The sequence below is a fragment of the Sinohyriopsis cumingii genome, unplaced genomic scaffold (assembly GCF_028554795.1).
Source record: "Sinohyriopsis cumingii isolate HCF-2022 unplaced genomic scaffold, ASM2855479v2 utg000426l, whole genome shotgun sequence".
NCBI lineage: Eukaryota > Metazoa > Mollusca > Bivalvia > Unionida > Unionidae > Sinohyriopsis > Sinohyriopsis cumingii.
In genome coordinates, this window is record NW_028315897.1 from 2334846 (window position 1) to 2350777 (window position 15932).

Genomic DNA, 15932 nt, shown 5'->3' on the forward strand with positions numbered 1-15932 from the left:
TGATACTGGATTGCAAATATCACAGCTGGATTTTAATAATCTTTATCCCATCTATTATTTTTCCCTGGAACATCTCAATTTGGTAAAGCAGTCGGTTGTCGATATTCATTTCAAAGCCAGAATTAACACAGGAGGAAACGCAAGAGCAGTTGCAGTTATTCTCAGTGATAGAACAATGATCCTGGAAGGCATCAGCGGTAGAATGAGAGTCATCGATGCACCCGTAGAAAACATGTAACAAATTCCAAATTTAGATTAAGTGATTATTAATATGCCATACGATCACGTCAGTGTAACTCTGACCCCGGGTCAGATGAAAAAACTTCAAGCAGCAACAACAGCGCGGCGAGGTTTGAAATTAATCTTAAAAAATAATCAACTTCACGGTGGACCTAACAAACTATCGTTAACTAAAAGTCAACATGGACATTTTAACAGAGCCAAATCAGCAAATACTGGTGTTCATGTGAGTCTTTCCATAGGTGCCATCAGAGATATGGTCAAAATAGGTGGTATTTTCCCTCTATTGGCCGCTATTCCAGGATTGATAGCTGGAGCTCTCCCCGCGATTGGAAAGGCAGTAGGATTGGGTGCACTTGGAGGGATAGGTTCCGCATTAGCAAAAAAAGTTGTCGGAGGAAGATATCTTAAAAAAAAGGGAGGGATATTCCCCCCCCCCTTCTTGCCCCCCTCCTTCTTGCAAAAGCGATGCAGCGACGACAAGGATCCGGTCTTTATCTAAGACGACCCCCGTACGGATCCGGGTTAAGTCGAGCCTACCAGCCTCAAATTTAGATTTGATAAGTGAAGCAAAAAAAAAGAAAATAAAATTTTTCAGAGGTGTATTTATGCGAGATCAACTACCAGATAAACCGAATCGTACCGAGACAGGAATAATAAATCTCGATGATAATACCGGTCCTGGCACTCACTGGGTTGCTTACGCGATTAATCCTCGCGAAGTTGTTTACTTCGACTCATACGGATTAGCACCACCAAACGAATTTATCAAGTATGTGTCAAAACTAAAACTTCCGGTTTGGTATTCAACGCTTCCAACACAAACATTAGCAGATCCACCAATATGCGGCCCGGAGTCAATTAATGTCCTTGATGCAATTTCAAAATCATCCAATCCTTATCGCAAAATTTTATTTGAATATACCGTAGATAAATATCATGGTTGACATTTACGGTAGATCTCTTTTTAGGAAAGAAAAAAAAGGAACGGGCGACATCGATACATCAAAATTTGCCACGAGGGATGATATTAACAATCTTTTATCGCTGTCAGAGGTGGATCCTGGCGAAGTTGCTGTTTTTCAAAATACCGAAGGAAGATTACAAACCAGCAACGTCAAAATAACTGATATAATCAAGCGAGACGAATACCGCGATCACATTAGTCAGTTTACTCGCCAATCGGAGATGGTATTAAAATCTATTGCTGATATCGCCGATATTATAGCGAAGTTACCCCTGAAGGCCAATATCGCGGATGTGAAAAAATCCGACAAAGAGTTATCAGCAACGTTGCTTCTGAAGGCCGATAAAGCATTACACGACGATCTTCAGGACAGAATGACAAAAAGACTTAACAAGCTAAATAACGACCTTAAAAAACTTGACGATGCCTTAGCTAAATTTAGCAAAAAATTTGACGAGAACATAAAAACATCCAGCGATACTTCCTCCGCCGCAAACGAACTAGCAAAGAAAAAAGCCGATCAAGCATCGCATGACGATCTCAGCGAGAGAATAAGAAAAATCAACGAGGATATCACTGAAATTCTCGCCGATATTACCAAAATAAATACCGCGATGGGTCAGAAAATCGATAAAACATCAATCGACGATCTCAGCGAGAAAATAAAAAAAATCAACGAGGAAATTACTAATATTCTTGCCGAAATTAACAAAGTAAATATCTCGATGGGTCAGAAACCATCAATCGACGATCTCAACAAAAAAATCAGCGAGGAAATTAATAAACTCAGCGATGTTGTTGTTCCTGAATTTACCAAGGGAGTTAAAACGATGCAAGAACAAATAAATGAGAAAATAAGATCCATCAACGATGATGTGAAGAAAGTAATTGAGCTTGTTAACACTATTGACAGTAAAAACACCTTGACATATACACAGATGAGTGAAAAAGTCGATACATCGGTGTACGATGGAGAAATTCAAAAAATCAACACCAAACTTCTCGACGTGACAACAAAAGCCAACGAAATCAACGCAAAAATAATGCCATTGAAAATCTCAAGATTGTCGAAACTTTACATACCGGATATTTTGTTAGACAGAATTTCTCTATGCGATCTAACATTTACGTTTAAAGTAACTTATCATCGATGGATACCTCAGAGTAACACATTTATGTTTAGCGCGCCAATTGCTGGCGTATACCGATTACATGTTATCTCCGATATAAAATTTAATGTACAACCGGAAAAAAATAGTAGATTTCAATTATATCCTGGATTTATTATTATTTTGTTAAACGAATATAGCGATACAACATTCACGCTAGAACCGCCAGACAGAACCACCATGGGACCGGTGAATTATATTGCAATTTTCGAATATTTATCGGAATTGTTTAATCTTGATCCATCTGAATAAGACGTAGTTGCCGAGGTAGAGAGAGACCTCAACCAGATAAAATTGGAAAACCAATTATCAATCTTCCAATTACAATTGGCTAGATAAATAACTAATAAATGATCGCATCGGATTATCGCTACAATCAGGCGCGATCATGGCAGGATTCGCTAAAAAAACTCCTCGACGATTATCAGATAAAAATAAAGAAATATCAACGAAGGTTAGTTACCATTGATGTTGCTGTTTACGCAGTATCTGCGGTAGTCGCTGGTGCAGGAATAATTTTATCCGTAGTGACAACAATCGCGCCAATTGTAGCAACAATAATAATCTCGTCAACAACAACAATTGCCGGTGTTTTAAATATCATCGCGAAAAAGATATCCTCGTGCACGAGTGAAAAGTTATCTTCGTACAAAAGTAAACTAACTAAGATCAATGACGCGTACTCAAAATTATCATCGTTACTTTCGGAGAGTCTTAATGACGGTATTATATCCGATCTAGAATTTTCTTCGATTATCAGTATCTACTCCGAGATTGAACAAATGAATATTAATAATGTCCGAGTTAGCCCAGATCGTGACAAACACGACACCACCGACAACGACGCTAATATCGCTAAGTTCAACGAAACCAGAATTTAGTATTAATTTTTCAACACCAATCAGTGTTAATGAAATTGCACTAACACAATTGCGCGTCTACAACAGCTGGCCCAATGTTAGATCGAAATCATTCGGTAATTTGATGTCAAATAATTCACTTGTTTTTGCAAATAAAAATAAACCCGATGGAACACCTGATTGGATCGTTGTTGGTATACCAACGGGTAGTTATGAAATTGATCAGCTGAATAATGAGTTTATCACTAGAATATCAAATATAACCGGCGATGCTACTCCGGGAATAAAAATATCTGCACATGAACCGACGTTGTCATCGATGATAGAAGTAAAATCACCGTATATTGTTGATATTTACCAATCATCGATTAGAAACATATTAGGTTGGCCAGAGGTCGCACCTCTAGTAGAATCAGAAAAACCAGATGTTATTATTCCAGGCTGGTATGATGAAACCCTTCCAGAACTACCGGAACCAAAAAAATCGGATTTTACAACCGACGAAGGATGGTACGAAAATACAAAACACAAACCTTTTATCCACAGCGCCATCAATCTCATGAATAACCACAAATTTAATCTAGTAATGTTCGCTTTCACTTTTATTAACGAAAGAATTCTCTCGTGGTTACCTCTTCCTAAAATTCCCCCAGATGTGAAAATCTTCGACGCTACCCACATTAACAGGATAATAGCCCCCATAGACGGTATCTTGGTAAGAAGAACACTCGACGAATTTATTCAAGAACACGAATCACAATTAAATTTATTGCTGGGATTATTTCATGAATGTATCCTAAATAAATCAGGTTCATGTAGCGAAATTATCAAACACGTGAAGATTTTAAATCAACTCGCGAATGATATTGAATATTATCATGATATGTTTATTCAGGCGATAGTCGACGATATATCAATTGCCGATTATGTTCTCCCTATTAGCAAATTCGAGTTGATCAAAAACTCAGGAGAAAAACAAAAATTCATGAGAGTATTTGAATTAACCGAGGAAACACTGCCAAATTTCAAATTCCCCAATTATGATGCTGATGAAATGAGAAAATCCGTCACTGATACCATCGATGATTTATTTCCGAAATTACATGCGGCGTGGACTAAAAAAATACAATCGGAATTGATTCTCAAACACAATAACGATCCGACTGGGGGTGGACGGCATATCTCGCCAGGTATCGTTAATATAACGGAAGTTATCGCGATTTATCTTCACGCGGATGTTGTTGAAGGTAGTTATAATGTTGATGCGTCAGTGTCAAATCAAGCCCATCAGGGATTTATTTTGTATTCGTTTTCACCTAGCGCCTCTCCTGGTTATTTGATAATAAAGGAGCCCGTTAATCCGTTTTACCTGCGATGTCATAATCGGTTATTGACGAGAATAAATTTCAAACTTACGGATCAGAAAGGAAATTTACTTGATATACGCGGAGAAACTGTAAGTATCAATTTGCTAGTGAAATCGTAAATCTATATCCCAGAGAAAAATGGGCGAAAAAAATAAATAAAATCCAGGGAAATTTTCAAAATTAATATATTTTTTTAATTTTTGTTTTTTTTTGTTTGCGGAATTAGGAATCGGAAGATTCCCTAACTTTACTCTCGTCTACAAGTCTTTTCAACTGCCTGACACGCGAACTTGTAATTTTTCGTGATTCATACGCGTCTGATAGAATCAATCTAGCATTCTCCACCAACATCGATAATTTAACGAAATCCTCGACGCGATCATCGCTGACTGTAGCAAGTGATTGATACATCGCGATTTGGATCTTCTTTATTAATTTATATTCTGACGGTAGCGTATATTTATATTCAAGTTTTCCTTGAACAATTGTTTCAAATTCAGATCGAATTTTATTTGTATCTAGATCCGATGGAAGATTTATTTTTTTCTTCAGATCATCAATCGCTCCAATGATGTCTTTTATAGTTTCCTCATTCATTATATTAATTTTGTAATATTCAATTATTCTTCATCGATTTCCGAATCAAATATTATTCGAGTATAGGAAAATTTAATCCACGAATCAGCATCATAAGAAAACGTTGCGTTGTATTTTCCTTCTGCCACTCGTTGTACCGAATGTGAGTCAATAACGAAATATTTTGCAGCTGCGGACATCGACTCGAAGGCGAGTTCCTCACCTGTTGTTTGATTCACTGATTTAACAGCCCTCGAATATTTCGGATAATTGCCAGTATTACCAAATTTATTATTATCACTCGGAGTTACAGCCCGGAGATTGGAAGGTTTGTTATTTAGTTTATTTCCGTCAATGTGGTCGATAACAAGTCCAATTTCTATTGGTCCGTGAAAACACTCGAATATAAACCGGTGATAATAATAATTCGTTTTTCTTTGTTTGTTTGTTTTGTTGACAGTGAAGGCAAGATAACCAAATTTACCAACGAAACCAACACGATTCTTCGTTTTTATGTTTCTGACAGTACCATCTGATGATGCCTCGTAACCCTGAATGGTTGGATGTGATCTATACTCGTTCGTGATTTTCATTACAGGAATCATCAATTTCATTTCCATATACAATATTCTGTTTGTTTAAATCGTAATTTGCTTTGAATCGATTAATATAATCTTCTTCGCAAGTTATTATCGAGGAAGATTTTCTTTCGTAATATCTCCGTAACTCACGATAATTTTTCCCTCCACAGGACAAACACAACCGTGTCTTTCCTCGAGTGCCAACTTGACAAACTAAACATCGCTGTGGTCCTTTACTACCTCGTCGAATTGCATATATGTGAGCGCCACAATATTCACCTCTGCAGGATTTATCGCATGATTTTGTTGATCCGACTGTTATCCATTTACATTGCATTATATAATTTAAACATTTGTCTAAAATATAATAATGGATGCATTTGATCTTGATGAGGCAGAATATATTATTCCAGAGGTCGATCGTGCAAAGAAAGAATTCTTCGATGATGGAGCGATTCATGTTTGGTCGACATGGAAAACTAACTCCGTTGATGCTACGATGAATTTGGAGCGAGCAAAAAAGATAATCGAGCATATAAAATCTGAATACAAGGAAGAACGATTTATCTTCGGTATAAAATTTATCGCACAAATGCCTGACGACACTTGGATAATTCGCGATAAACGAGATCCAGTACGTGGCGGTAAGAAAAATGTCATTCTTGATAAGAATTCGAAACCGGGATTGTTATTGGGGATAGACGGTCCTTATTATGCTAGGGCGTATCCTTCTAGCGCTGTTGTTTATGGAATTTATCGGCTGAATAATAATCCTGACATGAAAAATCTACCTGCGATGAAAGAATCGCCGAAAATAAACTGTGTAGCTGAGCGAGTTATCGAGCATATGAAAAACGCTCGTCGTGGATCTGGCTTGACTCAATTGAGATTGGATAAAATTAATTCATGGGCGAATACGGTTGTTGATGGTGCATCGATTGACGATGTTGCTGCGTTGAGCAAGAAACTTAAGTTTCCTATCACGGTAAAAACATTATCGGGAGAAATATTATATTCGTCGCCGTATAGTTCTCGAGGAACACCAATCGAAATTGTTGATCATAATTCGCATGCGTGGTCGCAGTCGGTAATGATATTTCCACGAGATCGTTCTGTTAAATTTTATCCCGTGGAATCTTCCACGGATTCCGGGAAAGATAATTCCGATGCAATGTTTAGATATATCAAAATATTAGCCGCGTCTGATCCAATATCAGTCTGGTTATTCTCAAGTGAAGAAAGATATGATCAATTTATCCTGCCGCGAGGAGATATTTACCGAGATGAAATATTACACGAATCGATGAAAAATATCGCGGTGAAATATTCGTCAAATCCAGATCAGTTACTGACAAATTGTTTTACTATTCCATCTGTTGCTGCTCATGCTGCCAGAGAAAGAAATTCGTGGAAACCTACGAGAAATGAATATCTCGCTGATATTCAACTTAGCTGTATCGAATACGGTCATGGAGGATTATGGAATACCAAATATTATTTCGAAGATATGATCTCCGTTGATATGAGCGCATGCTATCCTGGAAGTTTCCTCGGATATGGCGATTGTGCAGATTACTTTGCTAAATTTGGCCATCCCACCAGCGAGATGACAAGAGTGGCAATTAACGGACCGTTACCTGATTTTATCATGACAGGATTCGCTCACGTAACTTCGTTCGAACTTGCTGAAAATTTGCATAAGATTTGCTATATTTGGTTTGGTCGGCATTTATCTCAGCGAAGATGGGTACCTACGGTTTTGTTGAGATATATGCTGGATTCGTCGATGTTAATATCATTGACGGTGAGTGAAGCGATTATATCGTATAGAAAGCAGACCGAGGTGTGGTTGCCAACGAATTGTGAAAATGCGAAAGATATAGGAAGAAAAATTATTGGTAAATTTACTCAAGGAGGATCCGTTGATCATAAACATCGTCACGCTAGGTTATTTATCAATGATGCCGAGATGGATTTTATTATTGCCGATACAGTGTCACGAGGAATATTCTGCAATAGAGAGAATATTATCATTGATGGAGAAAAGTTGGGTACCGTGATTAGTTATCTCGATGGAGAATCAGCGCAATATACGCATTTGAGATCATCGATGCTAGCTTACGTCAGTATAAATTTGTTATCGATGATAAATAAATTTTCTGATATCGCGGTAAGGGTTGCAACGGATTCATTTTATATCGATAAGAAATATCAGTGTAGATTGGAAAATTTAATCACTGATGGTTCTTGGGGAACTTGGAGAATAAAAAACGAGGATATTCTAGATTATTGTGAGGACGCCGATGTTGAAGATTGCGATAAGTTTCATAAAGATAAATGCGATGAAGTATCAACAGCTGCATCTGCGTTCGATCCAATTTCGCGTAACAAATTTGTGTACATGAACGGTCCTGGTGGTAGTGGTAAAACAACAAGAGCGATAAATTTATTTTCAAACTCTGATATGGTCGTGCTGACTCCAACTCATAGATTAGCGCGAGAAATAAGACAACGCGGCGTTAATTCTTGTACGTATCACAGTTATTTCAAGTACAGTGGTGGATTGTGGGATTCGGCTCGCATGGGAAACAAATACATCAACAAGATTATAATATTTGATGAAATTTGTACGGTAAATTTGGTTGTGCTAAAATCATTCCTGGGTTGGCTGGAAGGAAAAAATACCGCTGTGATAATGTGCGGAGATCATGGTCAACCCGATCCTATTGATGGTGAATCTCCTCATGAATGGCTTAGAAACTTCGTTGATTATTATGAAGAGATTGACGCTGATTATAGATCCGATGATATTTTACTGACCGAATTTAAGAAAATAATTCGATTACAACCTAATAAGTTTCAATGCGATGTAATGAGAAAAATAATCGACGAAACTCCGATGGATATTTTGCTAAATTTGTGGCGTCCAGATCATCTGATTGTTGCTAGCAGAAAAATTATTCGCGATGCTATTCAGGAAATGTTATTCAAGCTTCATTGTGAAAAATTTCCAACCTTGCAGGTACCGTTGTGTTACAGGCCCGCTGATACCAGGAAACAAAATATTAATGTTATTCTGCCATGTGGAGAGGAAAAAATATTAGTTTTGAATGATATTATTTTCGTTGATATCAATCTTGTCAATGATGCGATAAACGCAGAAAGATCGCCATGGAAACTTGGATACGCAACAACGATACATTCATCACAGGGATTGACCGTGGATGGCCAAGTTTGGATCGTCGATGATAGAATTTCCTGGTCAAATTTAGTTTATCTAGCCGTGTCTCGAGTAAGAAAATTATCTCAGTTAGGTAGAATTAAATTTCACATAAGTGACGCTGGCGGTAGTTGAGTATCCTTCGGTATTATTTGTAATTCTTCTTTGGTAAATCCTCGTTGTGGCGCTAACGAATCTAAGAAATAAATTGCTGGTCTTCCTGATGATCTTGTTACGGCTGATATTTTATGTGTAGTAACGCTCCAGTTTGGATCGGTTGCTCTTTTTCTGCCTCCCTCGGCCTCGCCTTCCTTATATAAATACCGGACCGTGACTCTACCTAACACAGGCGGAATTGTGGAATCTCGCTTTAGGGGTATATTTGGTTTTGTAATTGCAATTGCAGGTTTCATTGCTATTGTTCGAGTTACTTCGTTATTTAGCGCGTTAATCACATGAGGCAATCTTGTTACCCAATCGTGAGATCGATTATCTTGAATAAATTCACGCGCGTATTGGTATCCGAATAATCGTTCTGCAAGAGTTTTGTTGAATCTCTCAACGATAGCTTGATTGTGATGAACACCTACAATACCGCGACGGATTTTAACATTATTCTTTTTCATCAGTGAAGTAACCGCGCCAAGAAATTCTCGACCTGGATCAACCTGGAGAAGCTTCGGCCATGTCAATGGAGATCGTGAATAAATTTTCTCAAATGCCTTTGAAATTTCCGTTGCTGTTTTATTTGATAATGATTCTGCTTCCTTGTATCTGCTAGCAATATCAACAACTGTCAAGACATACTTGTATGTGACTCCGTCGACGGTATCATGAGGAAGAAACATTAAATCAGCCTGATGAACTTCATTAGGGATACTGACGGAGAAGCTTGCATACGGTATTTTTTTAGGAGGTGGAAGATAAATTTGCCAGACTGCCTGTTTCGATAACCACGATTCAGCGGTGGATTGTTTTACTTTTGCTGCCTTAGCAAGTTTAGCAATTGCTGATTTTCCTCGCCAGAATCCTCGCGGAGAATAATATATCTGCTCCATTATAATCTACCCGCACCTAGTACTAATTTACCTTTCATCGCACCTTTTATCAACCAAGTTGCCAATTTCTCTTTGAAATTTTTATCAGGAATTGCGTCTATTGCATGAATTAGTCTGATATCAGCGAGATGTCTTTGTTGTAAATCCCCGCTACGATACGCAAGATCGTGGTAGTAGCATGCGTTATCAATGGCGTTTACTGGTTCTTCACCAGGATTTGGTTGATCATTATCGTTGAGTCTCATATCTAGCCTCGTACCGGGTCCGCAGTAATTATATCCTGGCAGATGCTTCTCTCCGGGATATTTCGCCCAAGGAGCTCCAGGTAGATTTGTTAAGGAGGTTGTGATGTCTCCTCCGGTTCTACTTTTTTTTTTACAAATCTAAACTTGATTGTCTTGCAAACTTCACATTCACCCTTAATTGCATTCCTGTTGTTGCGTGTAACGATTTCGATTGGATTTATCGTAGCAGTGCGCGTGCGACACTTAACACAATATAGATCCATGTATTTTATTAACATGAATGTAATTGATTTTTCAGCCACGAAGAAACGCGAGAAAGTGAAACATATCGCGGCATTACCAAATTCGATAAGAATGATAATAATTGGCCCGTCAGGATCTGGAAAGACACAGTTGCTGTTAAATTTGATTATGCGATGGTTGAAATGGGACAAATTGTATTTGGTTGCGCCATCCGTTGATGATCAGCGATGTTATCAAGTATTAAAAGAATTTAGCGATAATACTGATGAGGGCACAATAGAATTTATAACGGATATCAATGAAGCTCCATCGGTGGAAAATTTAGATGGCGATGTTAATAATCTTGTTGTTTTCGATGATGTGATGCTGGATAAACAGACCAACCCAGCTAGGATATTTTCACGTGGCCGACACAAGAACACCGATGTGATTTACGTGACGCAGCGATATACGCAGATTCCAAAGGTTATTAGAGACAATTGTAATATTTTATCAGTATTCAATGGCGTTGATACTCACACGTTGAGAAACATTCATCAAACTTGGTGTAACGGCGATATGGACATAAATAAATTTAAAAATTTCTTCAGTCACGCTCAGACAACACCGCACGGATTTATCACGATTAATCTTCATGATCCACGTAGTAGGTATCGAATCGGTCTTGATCAAATTTATTCATGAAATTGCAGCCTTACCCCTGCATGCACATTCGACACCCGATTATTTCCCCCCCCCCCCGAAAAGTTGTATTTTTTCCTTGTCCAGAATGATATAATTTGCACACAAAAAATGCACTCTGGGTCGAATTTACGCAAATTGTTTTTCGTGGGAAGGTCTATTTTTGAAATCTGAGGCTTCTACGGAGAAAGTTTGCGTAGGAGGCTTTATTTTGCTGGAACCGTCTGGTCTGTAGAACTTCCCTGCTGCTAGTGTTATTAGGCTAAGGGAGCCGTGGTAAGGAAAATTCGCACATATGTGCCAGAAATGACAAACTTATACATATATAAAGAATTTCTAAAGGGCATTAAACTATCTTGGTAAGTCTCATATGATACCTGTGCGTATGACTATGTGTTCTTTCAATATGATGGAATGCTTATGTAGATGAATATAACTCAAGTGGCGCCTATAGAAACATGAGCGAGTCGCAACTGAGTAGACCATGTATATAAATCTTACTTGCACTTGTCCGACCAGAGTGGATGCAATACACAAAAGTTCACAAGTGTCAATATTACACAGAAAAGCTTCACATAAGTGGACATGATGCACTGTTATAAATACTTACAAAGTAGGTGCGTTTATATCAAAAACTGGGGCAAGTATATGTAGGGAAAAATCCCACCGACTTCATTTACAAATAAAATCATTGAAATTGGCTTCCGGACGCTATGAATGCCTTCGAATATAAACTCGCCAATACATACCTGTTAGTAATAGCATTATGCATGTATTAGGAGTTTTTATAAGTGTTAGAGACTTGCACGGTCATAAAATAAGTATAGCCCATAACTAATACGAAGTAGCTTAGGCACCCATGCACTTACCTATTAAATGTGTGATGATGCCAAAGTGTTAGCAAATTGTAATATATTTTGTCGGCTTAGGAAGAGTAAAAGTTGGAAGCATACATAGGAGTATTCTTTCTTTAGCAGTACAAAACTCCTGTAAATTGTAATGATATATCTTCCATGTGGACTCTGGTGTTTGTGAAAACTTGAACAACGACGGTGTGCGTCTTGGCATTGGCGGATGTAGTAAATGATGTATTCTTGGGTTTGCCACCAAGCCTTCTACTTAAGGGGAGACAACTGCCATACCACCACATAGGTCGGCATACAGCTTTTAGCGCCCTTTAGCTAAAACTAGTATCTGGAAGGGAGGGATTTGTGAGTAGTTCTCACGAGCTATTAAGATTGGATAAACTATTTAAAAAAGCAAATATGCAGCGAATTACATATTAATCATATAATAACCTATTCCATACAACTAAAATAAAGGTGATCAAATGAAAAACACTGTACTTGTAAATAAATCGTGTTGTTATTTGTTTTTAAGCTGGTTAAGTTACACAAACTCAAAGTGTCATTGTTTTTTGGCAATAAGAGGAATATTGTTATATTTCATCTATCAACACATAGTTTTCATGACAAGTAAAGCAGACAATCCAAATTTAACTGTGGGGTGTACCATTAACCATATGTAAATGTGTATACAGCATAAATGAAAATAGCTTGCCCCTTCAGTTGCAGCTATAGAGCATTTGCACTATTGAGTTTTGAAAAGCGTAAAGAGGCGCTAATAATGTGTAAGGGCTTTATTGTTTGCCTTATTATTAGTTTTCTTTCATAGCATTTTTGTATAATTACAAATATATTTTATGTCTGATTGAAATTTCCTAGTGGATTTGTAACTAAACTTGAGAAATGATATTTTTTATATAAATTTTAACTTGGAAAATTGAAAATCATATATGATGAAATTCTTTAGTATAAATTAATTTTATTTGTTTTTAGGTTATTTTCCTACGGCAAAGGAAGCAGAGGATGCAGCAGCAAAGTTAGTTGTACAGAGTCTTGGGCTAGATAAAGCATGTAAATATTTATTCCTGTATTTTGCATATTTATCGGTTCATATATCTACTGTACATTTAATTTGTTTGTATGTACAGATATATTCTAATTTCATGGATAGTGTAGGCCACAAATTTATGGATCTGACATAAAATATCATAGTCATAAATCCCCACAAAAAATAAATATATGCACATTATCAGTATTTCTATCAATCTGTGTCATTATTTGTCGATCTCATGGCTCTAGAAAATGAAAGTATTTGTTTATTCGACACCGACTATTTGACTTGAAATGCATAAAGAAGCTCTTAGTACACCGAAATTATGTAAAACAATTTGAAACGGTTAGTAAAGCGTTGCTAACATGTTACTACTGATGTAAGTATAGTCCATGTTGTACATGATGCTGTGTTCAAAGAATACATTATGCTAGTGCTTCAAGTTTCAGATGTTCCATGCACTTTGAAATAATAGTACTTATTCAGTGTGATTGCACTCTCTTAAGTAGAGCCATATAATCAAATGTACAAAGAGCTAGTTTTGGTCACATGATGTGTTAACAAATAATTAAGATATTACGACTTGGGGTGTAGGTTTTAAGTTTTGCAGTGTTCATAATGCATTGATTGAATTTTAAACAAATATTCAGGAATATTATTGAGAAAAGAGTAAAGTTTCCAATTTATTAAATTTTTATCTGGAGTTCTGTCAGGTTTTTATTAGGTGATGTTAGGTAACTGTAGCAAATGCTCTTTGAATTTATGGCTAATCTAATGCAATATTCAAGCAATTGTACGTCTATAATAATAATGTGCGTGTTTCCTTATTTAATGGATACTGTCCTTTATTTGTGATCATTTCTACTTAACTTCATAAAACAAGTTGAATGTGACATCTCTATTATATATGTTTGGTTAAAGCAAATGTCCTGTATCATTATTTAGGGAGAATATTAATACCATTCCTTATTGATGTGTTGATGGCATGGAATGTTGGCTTTTGTTGCGTGTTTGGGATTGACGATTGGGTGCAGTGACTTAGATATTTCCTGATCTTAGCAGTATTAGTCATAGACTATAAGAGCTTTTGGGATAATTATATCGTCCATCTGTCATCACTCTCTTACCTCTGCAATTAAATCTTTATAATAAATGTTACAGTTTCAAGGCCAATGAACACATGCACGAGTCAATCCTTGGCATGTACAAAATTTGCTTTGTCAGTACCATCCGTTGTGGGCACTATATGGTCCAAAAGTGTATGGACCATTGAAAAGATAAGAGACTGACAACAGTACACAATTTTACAATTCATATAGGCAATTATAATAAAATAGACCCCCACTTATAGGCAGCCCATATGTGCAGGTTATGTTGCATGTTCTAGCATGGATTTTGGATATTATGGGTTTCAATCAGATCCAACAGATCAATCCTATCTTACTGTATTGTTGTCCATGATTGTTCAACCAGCCTTGCCATATGTCTTAGTGAGCCAGTTGAGCTGTATCGATCAGGGGATTTTACCGACATGTCTGTCCATCTCAGAACGCCTGCATGTTCATCTTTATATAATAAATGCATAGATCTTAATGATATATCAAGCCGATTCTACAGCTGCATACAAATACAATTACAAGGATGTTATTAATATATCCATCTGTCTCACCAGGTGTACGGTTACAGAAACATGTTATGACAGGGATTCTGCTAAAAGATCCATCCAACCACTCATCCTTACCCATAGTGTAGCAGACTTCCATACCAATATGATACATTTGTCTGCCAAAAGTGGCTTCCCAACTAATTAGAACATACCCACTGGGAAGTTATAATGTCTTGCATTTATTTACTTATGCATGTGTGTTTGTATTGCATCATCCATGCCAGCTTGGATGGTTTATCTTGACAGAGAGAAAGCACTATACAAAGGATGCAATTTGCAGTGAGTGTAATAACTCCTGAACAACATCCTTACTTATGTCCAACCATGGAGTTGACTAAGTTAAGCTTTAAGGCTGCCAACATAGAGACATACCAGATGGTGTCTATATCAGAATGCTTTCCACGTGCTTCTGACATGCATGGCTATAAGGTCATGGCTTAGATAGATGTCAATAATAAGGAAGAGTCTCCATACTTCTGGCTATTTATCTAGACAGTGAAGATCAGGGAGATTATTGACCGCCTGTGATAAAGAATATGTGATTTGTTGAATGCTAAATACTAATCAAGTAAAGGCAAAGACATTTTTCACATTCATATATATTCATATCATATCTCGTCACATCTACAATGTTGCCGGCCCAGCAAACTTGAACGATCTTTTATCGAGATATATCTGCATGAAATCGATAGGAATATGATTTATTTTCTAAATAGTCGTTAACATGTCTTTAAAACACTGACAGACGATGCGAAAGTAAGTCGTTGCTAATATTTGACCTGTATCTGGCCATTTGCATTCCGAATCACATCTCTGTACAAATCTCGCAACCTACATTCAATGACATTAGAGGCCATATAGTCACGTGATATCTACAATACACAAATTTCCGAAGTTGTTGTTCATAGAATTAGGAAATAGTATGTAGAAGTTACATACTGTTTGTAACTGAATATAATGCACACTTAATTCTCAATAGATTTATTCTGAGAACAATGGCCAGAAACCTGTCGGTATCGCAGCAGGGTGGAGAAAACCATTTTCAAGAAGTACCAATCACGTATCAGCGATGGTGCTGTTGGTGTCACGTGGCTACCACTTTGAAATGTGCTCTCTGCGTAGTGAATCTGGTTTTCTTCAATTGCTGCAACATTTACAGATTT

The 15932-nt window shown here is 37.1% G+C and overlaps 1 protein-coding gene across 1 annotated transcript in view; it reads left to right on the plus strand.

Annotated features, from left to right (window-relative positions):
• The window catches only part of LOC149774073 (tudor domain-containing protein 1-like), a 99183-nt gene that overhangs the window by 15172 nt on the left and 68079 nt on the right, over window positions 1–15932 (plus strand). Inside the window, exon 4 of the mRNA XM_089945772.1 lies at window positions 13046–13123. Within this exon, the coding sequence (XP_089801898.1) occupies window positions 13046–13123 (78 nt within the window). The remainder of the gene's footprint in view (window positions 1–13045; window positions 13124–15932) is intronic.